The sequence below is a fragment of the Melospiza georgiana genome, chromosome 17, assembly GCF_028018845.1.
Source record: "Melospiza georgiana isolate bMelGeo1 chromosome 17, bMelGeo1.pri, whole genome shotgun sequence".
Classification (NCBI taxonomy): Eukaryota; Metazoa; Chordata; class Aves; order Passeriformes; family Passerellidae; genus Melospiza; species Melospiza georgiana.
The window spans coordinates 7702901-7727973 of record NC_080446.1 but is presented as its reverse complement, the minus strand read 5'-3'; the positions used below and the strand labels follow the sequence as shown (position 1 = coordinate 7727973).

Here is a 25073-nt window from a genome sequence, read left to right as displayed (position 1 = left end):
AGTCGCTGTGAGAAAAATCGCGAGTGCTCGTAGTGCGCAGGCGCTGAGGATGGTTGCGCATGCGCTGAGCCCTCCCGCCGTGCGGCCCGGCTCCCTCCGGCGCTCCGTACGATGCCGCCCCTCGCCCCGCGGCGGGGTCAGGGCGCGGGCGGCCATCTTGTGGCGGCGGCCCCGGCGGGTTGTTGTCGGTGAGGCCGCGCCGCGCCCCCCCCGCGGGCGGAGCAGCCCCGGCCCCATGTCCTCCTTCTCGGAGTCGGCGCTGGAGAAGAAGCTGTCGGAGCTAAGCAATTCCCAGCAGAGCGTGCAGACGCTCTCGCTGTGGCTCATCCACCACCGCAAGCACGCGGGGCCCATCGTCGCCGTGTGGCACCGGGAGCTCCGCAAAGGTGCGCGGGGAGTTTGTGCGGCGGGGGCCGCTCTGGCCGCCCCTGCCCGAGGTAACGGAGCTGCCGCTGAGCGCGGCCGGTTCCTCCTGGCGGAGCTCGGCGGGCCGGCCCCGGGAGAAGTTGGTGTCCGAGAGTTGTGGGAGCCTGGGCGCTGTTTGGCTGCTGTGTTGTTGTTTACTAAACTTTGGGGGGAACGCCACGTATGAGGGGAGCATCCGCTGATACCGGCGGCGGCTTTGGGATGGCAGAGGCACAGCAAAGCCTCTGAGGGGATGGGGAGCAAAGCCTCTGAGGGAGGGGATGCTCAGCTCTGGGCGGGTGTAAAACGAGAGATGTACGAATTACGTTCCGCTGACTATGCTCAGGCAGACTTGGAAGTGCTGTGGCTGTTTGGCTCCGTTTTTGAATTTTGGGTTTGGATTCATACAGCTCATCCGTTACAGAGTTAGTGAGAGGAGATAAGCAAAGAAAAAGTAGTTGTAGGAGTCCGTAAAACTCTTTGGTGCTATCAGCCAGAAACATTTTGTGCGCGTTTTCCTTGCAGATTAACAAAAGGGGATTTCCCAGATGGCTTCATCCTGAAGCCAAGGGAGATTGCAGTGCCTAGCGGAAGGTGTGCCAGGCGGTGGCAGGGGTAGGAACGAGGTGGTCCTTAAGGTCCCTTCAAACCCACACTATTTTAGGATTGGATGCCCTGTCCCCAGGTGCAGCCAGTGTCACCATCACTGTGAGCCCCTTGGAGCGGCTGGGCTATCTTCTATGTGATTGCTGCTTTTTGCCATTTGTAGTTTATTCGTGAGTTTTTGAAGAGCTGCCTTTGCGCTGTTGTGGAAATGAGCACCTTTGTTTTCTGCCTCTGTGTTGTTTTTGTTGGGGGAACAGTGAAATTCACTATTTCTGGCCATATTGATGAAGAAACTGACGGTGTCAAACTCGGACCATTTAAGGTGTATGGAAGAAATTTGATATTAGGAGCATTGATTGGAAAATTTTTGAGTCTCCACAATAGCTTTCTCCTGCAGTTTCACTCATTCTGAGTTACTCAGTTTTATTAGAGTATTTTTCCTGAAGTTAATTAATAAAAAATAAACTAATTGGTTTATTGATTTGCTGATGGGTTAAAGCAGCTTTTTCAAATTGTGTTTAAAATTTATTGGTTTTTCAGAGTTGAGGTGTCACTGTGCACAAAAAGCATTAAACTCGTGTTTGTTTTATGAATTAATTGGAAAAGAGCAGAAGTGAGGACATTGAGAATTACTTTACTTGAAATCCCCTGGTTTCCTTTGGTAAAATGGAAATGTTTTGAACTTTGCTTTTAGACTGCAAAGCTAAACAACCATCAGCAACTTTCAAAGCCTTGTTAATGATTCCAGGTGAAAGAAACGAGAAATAAATAAAAACTCTCCTTTTGTTTTTTTCCTTTTCTATTTTCTTTTATTTTCCCCTTTCTCAGCAAAATCAAGTAGGAAACTTACTTTCCTGTATTTAGCAAACGATGTCATCCAGAACAGTAAGAGGAAAGGCCCTGAATTTACCAGGGAATTTGAATCTGTTCTCGTGGATGCATTTTCTCACGTTGCCAGGTATGTTGCTGTATTTCTTCAGCTTTCCTCTCTAGAGATTTGCATTCTTGTTATTCAAAGCTTAATTCAATTGGATTTTGTTGTTTTTTTTAAGTCTAGGGCGTGCTTGTACCTTCTCTGTAGTACAGATTGGATCCTGACTGCTTTGTGGTTGGGGACTGTTTAGGGTAAATGGGTAACTGTGTGTGTGAACCAGTCCTTCACAGCTTTACATGTTTGTGAAGCTCCTATGGATTTTATTTCAATTGTTACCTGAAGATCTGGCAGGTCTGTTTATGAGCAGTGGAATTGAGCAGTTGGGTGTGTTTGTTAAAGCCACATAATGAATGGCTCTGCCCCATTGTCAAAAGACTTTGAAAGAGCTGATGTTTTGGGTCACTGGGTTCTCACCAGCCCTGGGTTGAGCAGTTCCTTTGTGTGTTACCTGACCAGTAATATCCTTGCTGCAGGAAGGAAGAATTTTATAGTTAAAAGGGAAGAGGTGATGCAGTCACCCTCTTACCAAAAATGCAGTGTTGTTTATTTAAGATTGTGTCTAAATGGCATAATGAGTCCTGTTACCTCAGCTAAACAACATTAATGCTCTGGGTATTTGTCTGTTCTGGAGGGTTGTCTGACTGTCAGAGCACGCCCTGAGTGCATTTAAGTGCCTAATGATCCAATCAACCTGCTTTTAATTGGGATGTTATTGGCTGAAGCAGCTGTTTAAAGTTAGTACTCAGAGTTGTAAACTTGTCAGCTTCAGGGTTTTTTATAAACTCTTATTGCAAATTCTGAATGATGGCAAGTTTCTTCTTTCACAACTTTCCTGCCCTTACTTTGAGGTGAGAATGGTGGGAGATTTCCAGGCAATCTTTAGGTCAAATAAAGAGGAAAATTGGCCACAAGTGTGTTTTGCACAGTTTGTCTCAGACAACATGAGCAAGATTCTCTCCAAATGTTCACATATTGCAATGGGTGCAGCTGCCAGTTTGCAAGATGCTCTCTGAACACATGAGGAGTGTTGATCAGCTGAAGTGTAATGATTTCCCAATCTTTGAGCAGAGAAGCAGACGAGGGCTGCAAGAAGCCCTTGGAACGATTGCTGAACATCTGGCAGGAGAGGAGTGTGTATGGCAGCGAGTTCATCCAGCAGCTCAAACTGTCTATGGAAGACTCCAACAGCCCTCAAACAAAAGGTAAATGCATATTACTTGTCATGTGTGTTTTGTTTTTAATTTGGTGCATGTTTCACTGCAGTTATTGTGAGGAATTGAGCTATTGCCAGAGCTGGTTGTGGAGATTCTTCAGGACTGTGTTGAGAAGGGTGATTTCTGTAAAACCCTCAGTTCTAGTTAGCTGATGTTCTGTCTTGGGGCTGGCAGTGAGCTTAACTGGGTGTGATGTCTGGTGCTGCTTGTGCAGATTCAGTGCTCCAGGGCTGCCTTTTGGGGTGAAAGCAACTCAGTCATGCAGGGAACTCTGTATCCACCTCAAGTGTCCCACTCTGCATCTCTGAGACTGCTCAGCTGGGTTATTAGAGTGTCTTATTCAGTACTGTCAGTGCTTTCATTCTCATATTAATTGTTTTGTTTTCCATAGTTACTGATTTTATTATGGTGCAGAAAGGAGTTCTGAATAATTGAGGTCTGGAATATATGCCCCAGAAGCTTGTCTGGTCTCTTATTTTCTTACACCAGCTGATGTCATTTGGAGAAAACTCTTAACTTTGCATAATTTAGTATCATTAGAACATCACAGGTATAACCTTATTACTGCATGAGACCTGTGAGAAACTGAGCATAAGCTTGTGTTTGGTGTGCTTTGATTTACTGCTTGGGCAGATCTTGCCTCTTCTCTAGCACTTGCAGGTGTTTCACTGGTAGTGCTCCAGTGGAAAGAGGGGAGCAGTGGGATGCCTCAGCTGTGGGAGGTGAGGGTCATTAAAAATCAAGAGTGTTCTGGTTAAAGGAATGTTTGTCCACCTTACAGCTGAAGGAAGTGGATGCTCCAGTTCTGGAAGTGTTCAAGTCCAGGTTGGATGGGGCCCTGAGCAAGCTGGTCTTGTGGCAGGTGTTGCTGCCCATGGCAGGGGAGTTGGAATGAGGTGGCCTTAAATTAAGGTCCTTTAAGGTCCCTTCTGTTAAGCCATTCCATGATTCTGTGAAGTGTCAGTGTCTTCAAATGAGCTGGAATGACATTGCTGCTCTGGTCATATTTTTTTCTGTTGCCCACAGAGTTCTGATGATGTGAGAGAGTTGGCTTGGTCATTAGTAAAAGGTCCTTGTGCCATTCTTAGGTGGTGGAAACAAGGTCTGATTTAGTTGGTATTTATTGTAGAATTTATAAGATATGAGCATAAGTGAGATCTGTATGTGAAGACATCTCTGGCTGTAGCTTTGTGCTTTTTCACAAGTGCTTTGGGCAGAACTGCTGGATGGATGCTCTAGCAGCTCACACCAGTGCCCTTCCACCTGCCCCTGATTGAGGTGTACCCTTTGGAAGAAGACTTTTGCTGTTTTCCCCAAAATGTTGTGAGCCAGCTGCCCTGACCAAAGGGGTTATCCCATCTCTGTGGAGATACAGGGAGTCTGTGCTCTGGGGGTGAAGGTGAACAGTCTCTGCATGAACTGGCTCGTGTTGGGGTTCCTCTTGTCTGGCTGCAGTGAATGAGGCCCCTGTGTGTTATCAAAGGCCAGAATTTACACTCCTGACAACCCTGACCTGATTAACTGAGGACTTGAAACTTTAATTTAGTGTAGCTGGGTAGGTGTTTCGCAAGTGTTTAACTTTGAATCTAAAGGCATTGATAATTGGTACCATGTGTTAGTTCCTGGTCATTTGGCAACCAGCTGTCCCTCAGTGTCCCTTCCCTTTGGCTGATGGTATCAACCACTTCTGCTACTGTTGTCTTTTCAACTTAAAAACATTTGTACAAAATTAAACTTGCTAAGAGTAACAGATCTTTGTCTGTGGAAGCAGAGTGGAGGAATACAAACCCTTGAAGAGCTGCTGTGTGCACAGCTTCACTTGGCAAGAAACTTAGTTTTTGCCTGGGTAATTAGAGGTGTTAATGTAGTATCTTTTATTTGAAGGAAGGTTCAGGCCTTTGCATGAGTGTGAATGTTACTGCCTTGTCAATTCATGGTCAAAAAGAAGTTTGAAAGATTCAGCAGGGTTATCCTGTGAGTTTTTCCCTTGCTTTGACTGGCATGTGTGCAAATGAGCTTCTTGATGGTAAGAGCTAGTTTCACCTGGGGGCTTTATGGATTTCTGACATAAATTGGTGTTTGAGTTTCTGGTGAGTTGCAGAAGGCTTTTTTGTGGTTACTGTATTCCATCTTCAAACAGGTGAACATAAGCAAGATGGAGATTAAGGTGTCCTGGTTTACAGATAGAACAATTATTGTAAATGTGGAAAACCATAGTCCAGTGCTCCTCCAAAGCCATTCTGGCTGGCTGGGTTTGTGGATGCCCAAAGTAGACACAGCTGAGAAATAGGCAATGTTAGTGTCTGTAGATTGGTGCAAGCTGTGCTGTTAAAATGTTGGAGCTCCTTAAGGGCACCTGGTGATGTTGATAAGACCTGGTGCTGTGATAACAACTATTCTTTTCTTCAGCCTGAGGTATGGCAACAGGTCAGTGCAGGCAGTTCTCTGTTATTTTTCATACTGCGGTGTCTTAAATTCCTGATTTGGTGGGTGCTTCTCTCTGAGAAGGATAACTCTGCTTGTCTTGAGAGCACCATTTAGAGTTGTGTGACTTGCCAAAGTGCAGTGGAGTCCTGTGTCAATGAGGGAATACATCTTCAATGCTCATCAGTCAGTGTTTCAGTGCTACAGTTTGTTTCTTGTTTTGTCACTAGCAAGGCCTTGGGTAATGCACAGCAATTCAGTTGTCTGGGCATGCTGAGCTCCTGCTGTGGAGCAGAGCTGATTTCCCTTCAGAGAAACAGAGGGGTAAGACAACCAGCCCTTTCTAAGCACTGTATCCCCTGGTTTGACTGCTCAGTGGTGCAGCTGACTACCAGATTTTAGTCTTTCTGGTTCCTTCAGGAGATATGCATATGCATGGAAATGTGCTTTTGAATATTGATACATTGTTTTATCTCTAAATGTATTCATTAAGCTTGCATTTGCTTTCTCATTAATCTCATTTTTATTAGAATGTTTCTTTTCACAAGCAATAGGGAAGAGAAAAACTCCCCATTTCTCTCAAAGATTGGAAAAAGTAGGTCTTAAAGGTTTGATGTGAAACCTTTCAGGCAATACAACTGCTATAGCTGATGTGTTTTCTTTTTGTTGTCTTTGTAACAAGCAATTGAAGAAGGTCCTTGAATGTGCTGTGATGTAGGAGTGTGTCACTCTTAACACACAGCTGAGATGCTCCCCGACTGCTTTCATTGTGTTTATGTTGCAAATTCTGGCACAGAAAGTCAGACTTGTATTAAAATATGGAGAAGAGCAGAGAGGAGAGCAGGCAGGGAAGCTTCTGAGGGTAGCTGAAATGAAGGCACCTGGACACAGGGCTGGGTATGGATTTGGAGCAGCTCAGCTCCAGTTGTGCTTACCCTAGGAGAGACTGCCAACAAATAAATGTTGTAATGAGAGCTTCAGCAACCACAAGTAATCTACCCCCAAAGAGAGAAGGGTTTGGAATGGTTGGAGGGGGTGCTGGCTCATTAGAAGCTTGTTTACCTCTGAACAGGCATCAAGAACTGAGAACACAAAAAGTGAGCACCTGAGCTGGGAAGATCCCTCAGGTGTCCAGCTGACAGGAAAAGCTCATAATTGTCATCAAGGCCTGGGACACTGTAACCTTCCTCAAGCCAGCTGAGATGGCTCCTAGCATAGAAGCTGGTGCAGAAATGCCTTTGCAGGTGTCAGTGGACTCTGCAATAGCAAGGTAGCAACAACCTGGAGTGTCACTGCACAGCTGTGAGGAGAGCAGTTGTTTGATTTTTTGGAGAAATGGAGAGTGCTTTGCCCTTTGGAGGCTTTTTGGGAGTAGTTCAATGTCTGTGAAGGGCACAGCAAAGCAGGAGAGCTGCCTTCATTGGGGTTTCTCTGGCTTCTTTGTGTCCATGTCAAGGTGGACTCTTGATTTTCAGGGAAGAACCTCTTGAATTCTACAAGAGGTATCCTTGTAGAATACCTCTGTATTCTACAAGGATATCTTGATTGTTTTAGTTATGTATTACATCCTGATCAGTTCTGCAAGTTCTCAATGCTTGTTTTCCCCTTCTCTGGCTGGATTTGACATGCTTTTCTGCTGGTGTAGACTGTGATGGTTAAATTACCCCTGGCTGGCAGGTTTGTAAGTTACCCAGGCAGGGTGTATCTGTGCTGTGCTTCTGTTCTTTCAGGGATCCTTTTGCTCCATATGCTCCTGGGTTTGCAAATAAGCAGAGGGGTTTTTTTTCTGTTTTGATGAAATTGAGAAAGAGTTTCTAGAATTCTGCAGTGACTTTTGCTTAGGTTTGCAGGTGCTCAGCATCACCAATTTCAGAGTGCTTGCAGTCAGACTCACGTGGCCTTGTTCAGATGGAATATTCAATGAATTCTGAATCCTCTGTGTCAGAGCGGTGAGCAAGGGTAGTGCTGTGTCTTGTGGTAGACCAGTTGGCAACACAGCAGGAATAACTCTTCAGCAATTTGAATCCCAGCTCTCCATTTAATTTCACTTGTGTGATCGCTGTGGTCATGCATTCTTCTGTTGTTGGCTCAGGTTTATCCTCTGTTGGTTAATTATTTTATGATAAGTACACACAAGTGATAAATACTGATGACCTCTTGTGTTGAGCTGGGTAATTTTAAATGCTCTCTTTGCCCACTTTCTCATCTGCTTATCTCCTGTTCAACCCAACTCGTGTTTCTCACAGACCTCAGTGGGCAGCAGCTGTTTTCCTTGTTGGTCTGGTGCATCACAGGCTTGTCAGTCAGATTGTCAAGCACTCATCCATCAGTTGGATACATGCAATAATTGGCTGGCCTTTTTCTAGCCTAGGTAGCTTTGTTCTATCAAACATTAACAATTCCTTTGGTTTAGGGTAACTTTTGAGTGCTGCTTTGCCTTCCATTGAGTGAGTCTGTCCTCTGCAGGTGTGTTTGTGCCTGCCTTGGGAAGTTGTTCTGCTCTTTCCCCAACGAGCAGGATGTAACAGCTCCTCTGATTTCTCTCCATTAGAATGAATTTTTGTCATATGTCCCACTTGACAAGGCAGGCAAAACTCTGCATTTAAGGACAGACCTTTCTGTTTGGTTCCCCATTAGAATGGGACAGTCTGGTTTTGTTTTAAATTGAGTGATCATGATTTTTTCTGTGAATCAAAGTATATACAGATTATCTTGGCAAGACTGCATTCCATTGATTAGATGTTTTTAAGACTGTCCAAAGATTTCTTACAAATTATCCCATATCTTACTATCTTTGGTGGTAAGTCTAAAAAATGACCTGCCTTCTTTTGAAGGTTCTGTGGCTGGATCAAAGGCATCATTAAGACTTCTGACTCATTTAAATAAACTGTCTCTTCCCTTTCAAGGTAATGTTTGCCATGCTGAGGTTCATTTAACTAATGCTGTCTTGCTTTATGACATCCCTGTTTCTGAAGTGTTGCAGGTTACCTGCTTGGAGATTAGTTCACGCTTTGGTGTTGCTGCTGTCACATCTTGGAGTTGTAGTTAAACAGAACTGTCCTGAAGCCCTTATTTTGATGAAAGAGTGGAAGGTTGAATAATGAGCAATTACTGTGTTGATTGTGGGACCACAGGGAGCATATAATTAATGCAGAAAGATATAACTTGAAATTCTTCTGTCCTTGTATACCTTCAGTACCTTGTTTACACCTCAATGCTTCATTTCTACTGGTAGAAGTCCTCACCTGTACACTCATTGTTAGCCAGAGCATCTGAGGGTTGAAATCTGTAATTTATTGACAAATAGCACATTTATTTGTGTTTCCTACTTTCATTGGGAGAGGCACAAACACATGAAGTGCACACTGCTCGTGTATCCTCAGGCTGGCATGTACAGAGATACATGGCTGGAAGAAATCAATCTTTTATTACTATTTTGCATTTGAGTGTTTGGAATATGATTCCAACATTAAAGTCCAGCTGTGGTCATCCCCTAGAGGGCTTAATCATCAGAGCATCCATCTGGTGTAATTCTTTGAAGTTCAGATAGTTAAGGTGGGCAGATCTGGCATCCAAATGAGTTGTTTCTGTCTTCAGTTGCAGAGGAGAAGAAATCTTTAAAGCGAACTTTCCAGCAAATACAGGAGGAGGAAGATGATGATTACCCTGGGAGCTACTCACCCCCAGACCCCAGTGCTGGGCCACTGCTGGTATGTGGAATGGGTTGAGCCTGGAAGGAGCTCTAGAAGCCGTAGGGCCACCTCCCCTGGGTCACTGCCACCTCCCCTGGGTCACTGCCACCTCCCCTGGGTCACTGCCACCTCCCCTGGGTCACCGCCACAAGGTGGAGCTGACAACAAGTGAAATGGGTTTAGTGGTGAGATGCACTTTGGGGTTGAGAAGTCCATGCAAAGGCAACAGATTCCTTTTCCCTACTGCAATTATGTGTCACTTCTGAGCAATTCTTGGTAGTCTAACCCAAGGTCTGAGTAGTGCTGCCAGGAAAGAATCTCAAAGGACTGCTAGAAGAGCAGCCCATATTTTAAATTCTTCTCAAAATCAATATGTAGCTTCTAAAACCTAAAGCTGTGAGCAGTTAATACAGCTTTCTTTAGTAGGCCATATCTTTGTGTAAGTTATTATACAGCATAACATTTATTATATTTGTATGGAGCTGGTAGGAAAACCAGCACTGAAGACTTTGGAGGCTCCATGTTACTGGTGTGGAAATATTTGGAATGAAATAGAAAATCATTGCGGCCATTTCAGGCTACAGAGTGAACATATGTTAACCCAGAGCCTATTTGAAGGGGATAAAAAATTACACCATCCATCTGGTAAACTGTAAACATTGAAAAATAAAAATAAATAACAGTTGTCAAGGAAATAAGTGAAAATTTTGTTGTTGTTTTTACCTCCAGATGCCTTGCAGTTTATGGTTTCTCTTGATTATAAACATTGTCACTGTTGGAAATCATTTGCAGTTTGCAAGGAAGTAGTAAACATTAGGTAATGGACCTCTTTGTTTTTCAGATTAGGAAAATATTTATTTTAAATTTGTTAGTGTTTTCATTAGCTTTCAAGCTATTGAACTGTAGTTTAAAAATCAGTGCTTGTGTTTATAGTCCTAGTGTTCTGTTTCAAAAACCTGCCCTACTTCAGAATTTTTTAAACAAAAAAGCAACACTTTGTTCTTCCTGTTCAGGGAGTTTCTCTGGTGGTTTTTTTTTTGAGCAAGGAAGAAATACAATGTGTCAAGGATGGTCCTCCTAGAGCTCTCCTCATCCATGTCCTTTTAAAGTTTGGCTGCATTTTGAATGAATTAATTCAAACTGACACGTTTTTCCTCAGTGCACTAAAGCCAGGTGAGAGATGAGCTGAGGGCACAATGAGGAGCCCGGTTGAGTTACAGAAAGCTCTGCGCTTGCAGGGAGCTGGGTGAGGACAGCCATGGCTTTGCAAAATCAGGAGATGACGAAGTTTAATTTATGGGAGGAGCTTTTGTCATCATTGGAGTTTATAGTCAGTAGCAAGTTACAGAATTCTAAACCTTGTCACGAGGGAAATTTAGTATAGTTTTGTTTGGGCTGATGGAAATTTGGTGTTGGGTGTTTTTGCTCTTTAGAATGCGGCTTTAGAACAGAACAGAAAGGTGCCTGTACACTCCAGGGAGGCAGAGATCTGTCAGGGATGTTTGGGTGGAAGATTCAGTCCCAGCTTGAGAGAGCACACAGGGCTGGTGGTTCTCTCAGACTGGTGTGGTCATGTCCTTCTCAGCTATGTCTTAAATGATCACTTTTCTTAATTGGACTGAGAAGTTTCCCACTGCAGAGCCTTGAAAAGGATGGCCCTGCTGTAATTATGCAGGAGGAGCTAAACACTAGGATAGTGTAAACTCAATGAATACTCCTTGTGTTAGGTTTAAAAATTACTTGAAGAAAATATTGCTCAAATGGTGCCTTTCAGAGGTGGGTGAGCTCCTCTGCGGTGACCACATCCCTGGGAAGTGGATGTGGTTAAGGTTACCAGCTTTTACTGTTGGTTCACTTGTAGACTGAGGATTTGATCAAAGCCCTACAAGACCTGGAGAATGCAGCATCAGGAGATGCAACAGTGCGGCAAAAAATTGCTTCCCTGCCTCAGGAAGTTCAAGATGTTTCATTACTGGAGAAAATTACAGGTATGAGACTGGAAGATGAATGAACATGGGTCCAAAGAATAACTTAGAAGTCAAAGTGTGGTTTTTTGTTGGTTTTTTTTTTTTTTTTTTTTTTAATAATCACAATGTATGGTGGAGTGAATGCCTGCTTTTGTGTCCTTGCTTTGTAGTTCTGGGGTAATTAACAGATAGCAATCCTATGACTAACACTGAAGATTAAACTTACATAGCTGCTTCCTTTTTTTTTGGCTTGGACTGAGGCTTTTGTACTTTGAGAGAATCATCAGCATTTTGCAAGAATATAAAGGAAATCGAGCAAGTGTTCTCAAGTGGATGTGTTTGCTCTTAAACACCTCAGCTGTTAAGACATCTTGGAGTTTTATCAGAGTGTGTTGAGTATACACATAGTCCTTGATTGATATATTTTCAAGTTCTACCAGACTGCTGAGTACACACATAGTCCTTGATTGCTATGGAAAAGGCAAATTGCTACCCCGTTAATCTGTCAGTCTTTGTTTAAATTAACTTGTGCAATTGCATTTGAAAAGTAATTTTAATAGAAGCATTTAGAGGTTGAACTGATGTGACTCTTGTTCCTGGAGGTAGTTTTAATTTAGAACTCATTATGAATTATCACTTATTTGACCGTTCATGATATATTCTTACAGTGTCCAACTGGACTGTATGCAATTCTTAGATTTGTGTCAATGCATTTGAAATTGCTCCTATATAAGAGGAATTAACTAGTGCACAAAGTGTTTGAATGTAGAAACCACTGGATTTGTTTACCTGAAGGTACTTTCAACATTTTAATTAACCTGTTCATAGAGGCTTGCTATTCACAGATTTATCTCCCTGCTTTCACTGACATCTCTGCAAGAATTAAATGCAGTCAGTTGTGTCAGTGTCTAAAATACAGCCCACAAAAGGTGTATGTCCTATTTCCTGTTTTCCTGTGATAACAGCCCTTATTTTCCTGTCAAGCCAGAAGTATATTTACGAACAAGATGTTATTGTGCCTGTGGCTTGTGAATCTCAGCCCTTCTGTCAACAACTGGAAATTTTAAACTTTGTCCTCTAAATCACCCAACGCTTTTGCACGCAGACAAAGAGGCTGCGGAGCGGCTCTCGAAGACGGTGGACGAGGCGTGCCTGCTGCTGGCCGAGTACAACGGGCGGCTGGCGGCCGAGCTGGAGGATCGGCGCCAGCTGGCACGCATGCTCATCGAGTACACCCAGAACCAGAAGGATGTGCTCACGGAGAAGGAGAAGAAACTGGAGGTGAGTGCCTGTTACTGGGGCTGGCAGAGCAATTGGCTCACCAAACGCTCGCCCTGGACTCCAAATCTATGGGTTTCTCCCGAGGGAGATGATTCTGGGTGTTACCTTTATGTGATTCTGGGTGTTACCTTTACATTTAGGTCCAGGTCCTGCCTTTACATTTGATTCTAGGTTATCTAGGTTCTAGTTGTCTTTACACTTGGAGTAAAACAGGTAAGAAAGCAGTGTCATATCTTCAGAGTGCAAATCTGTCCTGATGTTCAGTCTAGATGTTTCAATGCAGCTGGAAAGCCCAGAGCTCTATACTTTTTAAAGAAAAATAGACTTGCCTAACACATAGCTTATTTTGTTATGACAAAATTTTAAAAAATTAATCTTTTTCAAAGAATTAACCTCCGTTTGTCATAATTAGCTGAGGTTTTTTTTAAACTGCTTAGGTTTTTTGTTATTTTCCTGGTGATTAGGTATCCTTCATCTGCTTCTTGAACCCCTGCTTGTTTAGGGGAAGCAGTTTGAGCCAGATCTTCTGCTCTGCATCCTTTAACAGCCACTTACCCACAGCTTCTGTGGTGCAGTGTAAATGGGGCTGGTAGTGAAAGACAACGACTTGTGTTTCCTGTACAGCTCCTTTGAACAGGGAGGGCAGGGCCCTAAAACAGCCTGGGGCTGAGCTGAGCCCCCTTGCTCAGGCTGTGCAGCCAGCTGTTTACAACTGTTTATCCAAAATGTGCCTTCTCCATGGAAGTTCTTTCAGCAGCACGTTGTGGGACTAGCGAGGAGTTTAATTAATGGCTGTGGTTGTATGTCACTCTGCCATCTGCTAAACTGCCCCTTGGCGGCACATTAAGGGCTTCTCTGCACCGCCGTGCTGGTGATGAGCAGCTGCTGCAGGGTGGGATGGGAGGGGATGTGGAGGACAAAATCTCCTGGAAGGAGACTGAGCTGCAGTAATTGCAGTCTCTGTTTACTCTCATGGCAGACCTCCTCCTCTGACAGCTCGGCAACATTGTTCCCAAAAAAAATTCATTTTGAGTGTTTTCTTTGCCTGTGTTTATATTGGAGTTTCTCAATGCCTTGTGACTGAATTTCTTCAAGCATAGCATCAGTCTTATGACTGAGTCAGAAAAAACACTTTTAGATGTGGATACAGATGATGCCATGAAACCAAATGTTGTTTGGCAACTGATTTATTTTCTGTGGAAGTCTTGGGTCAGATTTTGAGGGTTTTTCTTGCTTAAAGGACACCTATGTGTATGTTAAAAAAACCCCCTAAATGATACATACTGCTATAGGTAGCAAAATGCTGCACAATAATATTTTAAAAGGCTCAGAACAATTAATAATTTTGAGTCAGTTTGAGACTTTGAAACTGAGAAATCCATAATGACAACATGAAATTAAAATTTCTAATGCATTAGCTGAAATGTTGTGACAATCGTGGAGGTTTTTTGTTTGGAAAATATCCTTTTGGTAAAGAATGTTACTTGGAAATTGTAACTCTGGCAGAGGCAGAAATGTAACCCTGAAAATTAAGTGTTTTGCTGGTTGAGTTGCTTTGTTAATGATTGTAATCCTGCTGATGGCAATGGGACAGGCTGCTTGCACACTGTTAGGTGTAAACGCAATTCTTCACTACATTAGAAAATAAAGAATGATCCTATTTAAATATTAGGATCTTATTAAGTATCTGTTTAGGTTGGAATCTTTGTCATTCTGCCAGACAAGACAGCCTCAGTGCTGTAGCAGTCTAAACAGAGTTGCAGGAAATGCCACTCCAGCAGTGAACATGAGGCACGATTGATATTCGTGTCAGCTCTCAAACCTCAGTGAGGGATGTTGCCTGATTACAGCATTCCATTGTTCTGCCCTTGTAGAGGGTTAATAAACAGTGGAAGATGCTGGTTGCAGATAAGGCAGGCCAGATCTGCTTATCAGTTTTATTTGAGTCTTTGATGTTCTCACAGTATTGATAAGCCTGTATTTTTCTTTGTAGTGCTAATAAGCATTTTACTAGAAGGATCTGAAACTTGTAACAATTAAAAATGTATTTAAAAACCAAAACATTTACTCTGGCAAGGTCTGAAATGAGAAAATAACTTAAAACAATCTAATTTTACATATTTACTCATTGTAGGCTTTGCTCTCTTGAAGTGTCTTTTCCAGGATCTTTGATACTTTGAATTTTTCCACTTGTGCTGAGGAAGTTTCCTCTAAATTTCCTGACTTAGATGAGAGGGTGTGTTTGGATGGAAGATGGATTGTTTACTTCACCATCCTCATCCAGCCAAGGCTGTTGGTTGGGGAGAGAGGCCTCTGACAGAAATAAAAGTCAGGCTATATTTTAAGAGATGGATATACCTAATTTGGAAATTACTCTGGATGTTTTTTGTATTTTTTTTTACTCGCAAAGTCTTTCACTGGGATAGCAATGAAAGTAGCTAATCTGTGTCTTTTTGAAAAGCAGCTTTTATGGTCTAAAGAGCTGCAGTTGTTTACTAATCCTGTTAATGCTGTCCCTCATGAAACAGCAAATTATCAAAACATACAGAAACTCAGTATGTTTGTGTCTTGTGGGCTAATACTCAGAATACTCTGCATGTCAAACCCCTGTGACACAGCTCTTGTCATCAGTTGCAGTAAGGCTGTTTAACTGAGGGACACTGCTGAGGAACATGCTGAGGCTTTGGAAAGGAATTACACATCAGCATGGACACAGCTGGCATGAGTCAGGATTGAAACAGTGAGGGGCAAAGCAGCACTGGTGATTTGGAGGGAGGAAGCTGCAACAGAGCCTGAAGATCATAACATATGGACAAACTCTGCTTTTAGGGTAGCAATGAAAAAAATCAAAGTATAATAATTAGGATTCCTTTATCCTGGGAGTGGTATTGTGGTGTTTTGACTGGAGTCTGAGAGCGCTTAAGAAGGTAGATTTTCTTTAATTCTATCAGTCACTAAAATCAGGTGGCCCCAAACTGATACTGAAGAGCCTATAACAAGGCATATCTCTTCAAAGGTAAGTGTTCCTCATGTTAACTTCCTGAAAGATGTGGGGGATACTGTCACTCAACAGCTGAACACTGAATTTATTTTAAAATGGTGCTTCATCTTGCTCAGCAATTGTGGGCTCGATACTGCAGCTGCAGTTTGATCTTCCATGCCAGAGATAGATCAGAGGTGGCCTGGACATTGACAATAGCAGATGACAGGAAATAAAATCCACTTTCAGACAGGTATAGAAGCAGAAGCTGTTGTTTCTATAAGAATGAGATGTGTCCTTGTATCTCACAGTAGTATTCAACTTGCAATGGAAGTTTCCTGATTTGTGTTATTTTTGGCCATTGCTGCACCATTACAATTACTGAGCACAATCAGCTGGGGAGGTTTTTTGTCCTCGAGCACCTGAGCCTGCAGAACTTCAAGGAGAATTGTCTTTTGAAGTCAGAGCACTCTTCTGGAATGCACGGCAGGCAAGGAGAAAAAATCCAGGGAATTAGTTTGTGTAAAATGGAAATGCAGTGGGGAGAGAACATCCCCTATTGGTGTACCAGGCAGGTGTAAAGTGAAGTCAGGTAAACAGAGGAGACTGGAAGAACCAGGGAAATGGCAAATTGTGTAGAAGCTTCATGGGAACCTGAAATAACTACTGACAATAGGAAACCTAGAGTGAGTGGAGGGAGGGTTTTTTTGATCTGATGGGGAGAAGAGGCAGAAAAAAGAGAAGATTGTGCAGTCAGAATTTTTGGTTTGATGTGCAGTCAGTGAGGGCAATTCTTCCATACACCTTCTGTATCTGTGTTGGTGGAAGGTGACATGAGGAGCAGTGTAACACAGGCAGTGTGGATGGAGCAGGGTATGTACTCAAATAAGTGTGTGCTTACATGTCTGCAGCTATAAATCTAAAGAACATACTGTATTTAAGATCCAGCTTAGGGGAAATATTCTGATTCTTGACTGCAGCTGAAAAATTGTCACTTAGAGTCCTGCTGAGAGCTCTGGGGGTTTTTAGATGTTTGTGAGTTTTAATATTCATGGCTTCAAGGCACCTTTAATAAGGTGTTAATGCCGTGCCCACACAAATTTGCAAACCCTCTTTGATAATGCATCTCTGAGGGATGAAGTGCATTCTCACTTGAGGTTTTCTGGACTGCCCAGCACTATACATTTCCTTGAAATACAATTTAGTTCAGTGGGTTAATAGGCAATTTATTGCTGTGCTGCTTCCACTGCCTGGGTCTCTGTAGTGTGTCACTATTGGCACGGCTTTGTGGCCGCTGCTTCCCTCAGACAGGAATTCTTGGGTTCTGTGGTATATTCATTTCAGTGGTTTAGACAGTGAAATAGGAGATTAAATTTTAGGGCTCCTGCCAGGAAACAAAATTGTCAGTATTTGACACGTGTGAAGTAGCAGGAGCAGTTGTGGGAATCAGCAGCAGAGTGGGGTCAGCTCTGCCACCCTGGCAGGGAGATCCTGAGCTTGGAGCACCCAGGCAGTGCCAGACCTGGGTCTGTAGGACCAAACTGGTGACTAATGGGGCAAGAAATGCTGGGCTGTGCACCAGTCCTGCCAGCTGTGAGCCACTGGTGCCTCTGAGTGTGGGGCAAGAGCTCAGGCTGCTCTGTGGGGATGTGAGCTCACAACTGCAGGGAATTTGCATTTGTTGGGCCATGTATAGCTCGAGGCAACAGCTGTGTTTCTTTGCACAATGGAAAGATACAGTTCCTTCATTTTGTAGGTGCTTGTAGATATTTATAATTACAGTAGTGCTGCAAATAGAATAATACTAAACAATAAAAGCGAATAAAAAATGATACAATATTCACCAATGTTTTTATGCATTTTACTGAAGTGAATGAGCGTTGACCACTCTCTTACTTAACTAGAAAAGCATTAAGATGCTTGGAGAGGTGAATGTAGCTGTTGGCTTGTGCCCTGGATGTTGATTTTTATGGTGAATATCAAATGTTTATTTCTGGGAGAGGATTTGGCAAATGAAATGATGATTTGTGCCCATCGTACACTGGCAGCAGCCTGGGCTTTTTCTGAGAGCTTTTGAACATTGCAGAGGTTGAGGCATTCCCAGCAGCTGGAGAAATGCTGCTCCTCTGCTACTGCCTCTTCTGTTGTCCTAAACAAAGGGGAGAGCAAGGAAACGAGTTCTGGTTTGAGAGCACGTAATTCTGCCAGGAGCAGAAGCACCATCTCTGCTGAAGTGTGATGAATGATGCCACAGAAGAAAGAAGCCTTGTCAAATTTAAAAGAGCAAGACTGAACAAATTTAAGGTTGAAAATGAACTGAAGACTCTGCAAGGAAATACATCATTCAAGCTCTGATTCCTGGACTGCATCTTTCAGATAAAACCTCAGATTTTCTGGTTTAGTGCTGCTGCAGAATGAGGAAACCTGGTTCCACCCTGGCATTTGGTTTCACTTTGCTTTTGAGGAGGGTTCTGCTCCAATGAGCTTGTGGAATGGCAGAAGTTTCCCTTTCTGTTCTTTTTCTAGTGGATATGTTTTAAAAGTACTTTGCATAGGTTAAGTGGCAAGGAGCAGAAGGTAAGCAATACCTAATCAGCCTGCTGCAGTACTGTGGTGTATTTAATATTTTTAAAGAGAGGTTTTACTTGGACATATAATCACTGGCTGTCAGACTTCTCACTTCACTACATACTCTGCAAATTCCTGCTGAGCCTCTGATGCATTTTTCCCCTGGCTTGTTTGTGGTCTTCTGCTTTCCTACAGCTGGCTCAAGCTGCATCATATCAAAACTGCACCTGACCGGCTGCTCTTCCTATTCACTTTCCAAATTCTCATTAATGCTTAGCTAGATGTTTTTTCAGCAGATGCAATTGCTGTGATGACTTACAGCATGTTCCTGCTCGACCCTGCGCAGGAGAGGACGTGTCCAGTACACCCTCTGAGCCAAAATAAGCTGAAATCTCTGCTGTGGAACGTGACAAGGTGAACCAGGCCACACAGCAGTGCTCAGGATGAATTTCCTGTCATGTTGATTACAGCCAGTTCTATAATGTTCAAGCACGGCTGCTTTGGAATGAAACACTGTGTCAGCTTCATTCAGCAGTGGCTAATTCTGATTTTGCATTTGTTTCAAGGACTGAGTATCTAATTCTCTTGGCCACTGAGGATGTAGAACGCCATGCACTGAAAGGAAACATTGATTAGCAAAAGCATCCGTGTGGCACAGAGCCAGTTTTTTCCTCTATCATCCTGAAACTCCTGCTTACAGCAGAAGTCTCATTATTTTGTCTAAAAAAAGCAAATAACATCCAAATACTATTAATCTTAATATAAACCTACTGAGCAGTGAGACAATCAGCTCAACACAGAGTACAAACGAAGGCCTTGGAAAGCAGCAGCTTCTTAACTGGACGTTGTGTTGTTCAGTTTCATGGAATGGAAGGACTTTGTGGAAACATCTGCAAGGTGCAGTTTCCAGGCATGTCATGGGCTACATGAGAAACATGATTTCCCATAAAACCTGCTTCCAGAGTCCCATGTTGCAGAATATGGCCAGAACTTGTGGAAAAAGCAAAGCCCTCAAGCTGGAAGGGGGTTCAGTGTCTCTGCTGCTGTGTATTCTTGAGGGGAGCAGCCAGCATTCCCTGTCCCAGCTCTGGCTCGTGGTCTCTCCTTGACAGCTCTGCCAGGAATCAGCACAGCAGCTCAGGCTGAGAGGGATGGAGAGGGTTAAGCATGGAACAGTTTCCTGCCATGCTCTGTGATGTGTATCCAATCTGTCCAGTAAGTATTCATCTATTCTAGGAAATCTTGGTTTCTGGATTACTCCCTTAGTTTCCATTCCTGAATTTATTGATCTTTTTCTGAGCCAGTTTTGGTTTGGGGGCTGTAGCTGCCTCTTGCTTGTGAGAATTTTTTCTCTTATTTTTTCAGTTTGGTTTTTAGCAGGTAGGATTTAGGCCTTTGGTGTTGATTAGATAATGCTTGCATTTACTTATTAGTAAGGTGGAATCACTTAGAATTGAAAGGAATATGGTTCTCAGGGTGACTTGATGTTTCTTTTTTGTCATCATGTGTATACAAAAGTCTCTCTTCAAACTGGGAAGATGTTTCTGATAACTCAGTGTTCCATGTAGCCCTCAATGTAGAGCATCCCTGAAAATAAGGACATGCTACGAGCAATATTTTCCTAAACACTTGAAGCTGTTAACTGTGCATTTGGAAGCTGGTTGGTGCTGTTAATATGCAGAAGAATTGCTCCTAAGTCTGTGTGTTTGCCAGCAGCAGTGTGGTTTGGACACATCTTGGTGGTTCTTAATTTGTCAATGTGTTTTATAAGAACTGGGCTGTCAGGCAAGGAAGGCATTGGCAAGATTCTCCCTCCCCTAAGTAGCTGTCTTGGGAGAGGAATGTTATTTGCATCTAATATAACTCTAATGGTCACGCAAATCATCTTCAGCTCAAAAGCCATCACATTCCAGTCCTGACTGTCCGTGAGAAGTGATGGATCCTGGTCAGTTTTGCCCTGAAAATGGCAGGACATTAGTCTTTCTGTGGAGGTTGTACCTGGTTTTACGTAATTGTTTTTTCTGGATCTGTAATTGGATCCATAAATCCATAATTGTTTTGTGTGGATCTTGGCAATTCAAGCCATATTTGAGGTATTTTCTTGGCTTATGCCTGGAATTTGCAACTTCTTTTCATCTTCCCTGCCCGTTTATCAGACCTGGAGGACTTGCCAGCTGCCTTGCCCTTCTTTTTTTTTTGTTCCTATCTTTAGTGGGAATTACTACAGAAGAAAGAAACACCTGCTGATACTCACCCTTGACAGTTTGGCATTCTTGAGGAGGAAGTGCTGCTCATTCTTTCCTGGCTTGATATCCATCACTGCTTGACAATGGTGTGAATTATGGATTTTAAAGTATTTTTAAGTTGGTCTTCTGTGGATCTCCAAGTCGAGCCTCTTCCACCCTCTCTGTTGCAGCATTTGGAGCTCAGTAGATGTTCCTGCAGTCTCTGCTGTGTGTGCAGGAGCTGGGGTGCTGCTGTCTCCATCTCCAGCACTGGGGGTGTGCCAGCCCTGAGCTGACCACGCAGGGCACTCTCTCCCTATCCCCAGCATTGGCTCCCACGTGCTCTTGGAGAAGAATCCCAAGTGTTGGAATGCTGTGCCTCCATGGCATCCCTCTTTATCTGCTGCTGCTCTCTGTTAATGCCAAGGAATCTGGGGGGTTTGTTTTTGTTCTCTGTCTTCACCTCATGAGTTTCTCGACTCGTTTGTCTCTTTAAGAATTCCCGAAAGAGTGTGATCAGGACTGTGGGTACATTCTTTTTTCCTGATTCTCTGTCTTTCATTAAAGCAAGACAAATCCTCACAAAATTAATGTGTGCACCTTGAGGTGTTTTTTTTTTTGTTGCTGTTCTCTAGGCATGAGAACAGCACCCTGCAGTTCATGGAGCTGGGAGGGCTTTGTTTGGACTTGATTATTTCACTGTGTATCCTGTGTATGTTAACAGAAATGTTTGGTTATATTATCTCACTGAGCCTCATAAGGGATTTAAGTTTGAAATAGGCTGTTAAAAGACATTCCTGTTTGGTGCTGGCAGGAAATTTATGGGATGCACTTACACAGCCATTGCAGGGGTATCGGGAGTTGTTGCGATTGACGGCTGCTCTCACTGTTCTAATTCAAAATAATGAAACACAGAGAGTGTAAACTCCTTGCTTGTAACCCCACAGGAACTGCTGTGCTTTGATGTTTGGAGAAGGTGAAGAGAATTTCCATCACTGAGAAGGTTAGAAAGTCTGGATTAAAGTTGTAAACTCTTCAGAAAGATGTTTTGATTAAACATGTGCCTAGTTTCATTTGATCTTCAGAGATATAAACTTCTGTTCTCTTTGCCAAGTAATTAAGAAATGAAAAGTAAATTGATATTCTAGGTGGTTGTGTGGCAGTCTGTTCTGTGTAATTTTTTTCCTTAAGCTCATTGTTTCCTGCATTCTGGAGGTGCCATGAAAAGTAGGCCACATGTAGTTGAGTAAAGACTGGCACATTAAAAAAAAAATTATGTGCTATTTGAGTTTTAGTCCTTCAATTGTTGTCTTCTCTGACTGTTTCATGAATGTATAGAATCACAAAACTTTGAAATTGCATAAGCAGTCTTTAATTAAAATCTTCTGTATTGGATAATTTGGATGTGTGCTGGGCTGCTCATAAGTGGCCTCTCACCAGAATTGGCCAAGGTACAGTTCTTTCTTCCATTTTCAGGGTCCAAACTCCTCTCTCTCCTCATTAGGAACACAAGTCACTGGTGTCTCTGAAACCTGGGGGAATTTCTGCACATGGATAGGGATTCCTTACTGCACTTTCACTACTCAATCCAGACCTCATTTGTGGAAAAACCACTTTCAAGTTTCCTCTTTGGAGATTTTTAGCTTGCTCTTTTTTCCCTCTGTAATAAAATCCTGAACATGTTAATGTCTGTATCTGGTGTGGATGTGCCTTTCCCTGGTTTACATTCCGTGGTCCTGCACGTGTTTCCATGGTGTCCCTGCCATGCCAGGGTTGTCATGTGAGCTCATAAAGGAGGCCCTGTTTGACAACCAAAACTTGGGCTTGATTTAATAGCTTGAAAGGGGGAAATTGGATTAATTAAGTGTTGAGAATTGATCACATTTGAAAGCAATGAGCATTTTGGCAGCATAGTAAATACCTGTGGTGTGCCTCAGCCTGTGGCTTCTGGCAGTGGAGGGGTGTCAGGAACATTCTGGCAGCAGCTGGGCATCAGTATTTGGGGAAGAACACAAGGATAAAGCAACTCTGCACTGACACTTCTCTCAAATGCTCTATCAGGCCCTAGTGAGTGCTGGTTTGGGGACATTTTACATGTACAATTAGTAAGGCAGGGCAGGATTATTAGTGTAGGGGTGCCAGAGCCTGTGGGCAGGCTGTGAATTTGGGGCAGATGGCAGGGTCTGCACTGCTCAGAGCACCAGGGCCTGGCCACCTTCTGTGAGTCCTCACCTGGAAGAGACTCCTGGCTTAACTAACAGCACTGTTAATTAACCTGTGCTTAATCTCTGTTCTCTTGTGTCTTTCCCTCAGGAATACAAACAGAAGCTCGCTCGGGTAACCCAAGTGCGCAAGGAGCTGAAATCTCACATCCAGAGCCTTCCAGACCTGTCACTGCTGCCCAATGTCACAGGAGGTCTGGCACCTCTGCCATCTGCTGGGGACCTGTTTTCAACAGACTAGAGCAAACCGTGTGCCCCAGTTTTCATTATTACCAGCAGAAGAAAGAAGACTGGTGTTGGCTGGAAGTCCGGTCTTCCAAGATCTGCAGTAGGAAGGAACTCGCAGACCCTGCTTTGAACCTCTTGGCTGCTCATACTCACCCTCTCTGTGTGCTCTGGCTCACAGGAGGGGAGGAAGAGGAGTGAGTTTAGTGAGCTGTAAAGGGAGTGGGGGTGGTCTGTTTAGGCAAACTTCTCTCATCTTTTCCTGTACTCTTTAGTTGCTGTTTGCCCTTAGCACTTGTTACCCCCACAAAGATCACGAATCATGTACACACATACCTGGGAAGCTTCCAGAGGAAGGTTGACTATGCAGCATCTTCCCTCTGTACAAATATTGTATTATTTCTGAATAAGTCTCATCTGTTTTAGTTGGGTTTCTGAGTCCCATCTCTGGGAGCAGTGGAATGGCTCATGGGCCTCGTAGGGATGTGTGTGCATGCCAGTCCTGTGCCACGTCAGGGGAAGCATCTGCTCAGCAATGGTACAGGGAAAGATTTGTTCCTAAACCTGCAGTTCCTCATAATGCTGTGGCCTGATGTGAGGGTAGTTCTCATTTGGCATGGATGTAAATTGAAGTCACAGGCAATAAAAATAAGCAGCTTTTCTTTGTGAAATTAGAAGTAGACTCATAATTTACACTGTGCTGAGCAAAGCAGAACTGGATGTTACCTAAGTGGGAGTGGAAGTAAATTTTGTTCTAGCTACCTTAGATTTATACCACATTTTTCCTCTTCATTATATGAAATCAGATGGTAATGGAAGCTTTGATTTAATGACCTGAGAGGCTGGAATGGTGTGTGGCAGCTGCTGGTGTCCCTGTGACAGGCACTGTTAGGTCTGCTCTCAGGATGGTTACATTGAAAATCCAATGATATAAACTCTCCGTAGCTTTAGTGAAGTTGTCTGATGCACAGATGTGAAATGTGGTATAAATATTTATTTATATAGAAAATAGACCCATATATATGCATATATCCTGTATGCACATGTACCCTGTCCATGCATGTAGATATTAGAAGGATGTACTTAATTTTGTGTCACAGATTGTGAGTTGATTTTTATAATCAGGAAAAGTGTAAAAAACAAAAAAGGTAAATTTTAAAAACTCTTAATTCCATTATGTTGCTGGCTAGTGTTTTAGCTGCCAGGGGTGTAGTTACATTTCAGTTTGTGTGTTAGGTGTGACAAGCTGGACTCTGATCACTGAACCATTCCAATCTGGATACAATTCTTTTAAATTTAGCACCTCTCACTACAAAACAGGTTCTGTTTCTGGAGACACTTGATCTGGTTACACAGGTTTTGTAAGACAGAGGATGAAGTGAGCTGAGATGCTCTCTCTGTGCCTCCCTGTGGTTTTGAGCTGGTGTCAAAGCCAGGAGAAGAAAATGCAGAAATGCACAGCTTGTTCTGCTCCGCATTAATTTATTTGTCAGGCTGCTCAGTAGCCCGGTCAGTTACAGCAAACACCACCACAGCATCTTTTGATCATTCAGTTGTTCAGAAGCTCACGTCCTTTTCCTACTGACACTTCTTTTGTCCTTTTTTAATGCTCCTTGCACCCTCACTGCCCAGCCTACAGATGTTTTTTTCTCTTTAGTTTACAGGAATTTTTCCAGTGGCAGAACTCTGTGTTCCCTGAGTCTCTTTGACTGTGCAGCCTTTTATGGTCCATACTTTAGATTAAACACTGTACATTCTCTCTGCTTTTGCCAAAAATGAAAAACAAACAAAAAAAACCCCAACACCAAACTTCAAGAACCCAAACCAAAAGACTTTTCCATCCTGATTCAGCTCACAGAGTTACCCCGAGGCTGTCAAACCAAGTTATTTTGAGCATTGATTGAATGTGTATCCATTATAGGACAAAAACTGTCAAAAACTGATGTAGACAAATGTGTTGGCATCTCACGTTTGTGTTTTGGGCAGGTCTGTGAGAGAGTTGTCTGTCTGGTTTTTTTATTTTTTAATTGAAATGTTTTGATTTTTTTTCTGAATATATGCGTGTGTTTTATTTTGCTTAATTTAAATGAAGTCTTGTAGTTTTTAATTTTATTTGTTTTACTTTTTGGGCAAAGGGCATCTGGTGAACTGGGTGACATTTTCTGAAGGTTAAACAGATTTACCCACAGTGTGTCTTTTTTAACAAAAGCTTAAATCTGTATATTAATTGACTTAGGAATTAATTTAGACATATAGGCTGCCATTTGACAGCAGTATATTCTGAAATGTCTCATAGATATCTATTTTTGAATAAAGAGGGTGTCATTGAA

General features: G+C 42.9%; 1 protein-coding gene across 1 annotated transcript; it reads left to right on the top strand.

Moving 5' to 3' along the window:
- Positions 1-155: 155 nt before the first annotated feature.
- Positions 156-25073, top strand: RPRD1B (regulation of nuclear pre-mRNA domain containing 1B). Its single transcript, XM_058036509.1, has 7 exons — positions 156-386; positions 1840-1969; positions 3014-3147; positions 9181-9293; positions 11137-11263; positions 12348-12523; positions 22610-25073. Exons 1-7 carry the CDS (start codon positions 236-238, stop codon positions 22757-22759), a joined length of 981 nt encoding a protein of 326 aa, XP_057892492.1. The 5' UTR covers positions 156-235; the 3' UTR covers positions 22760-25073.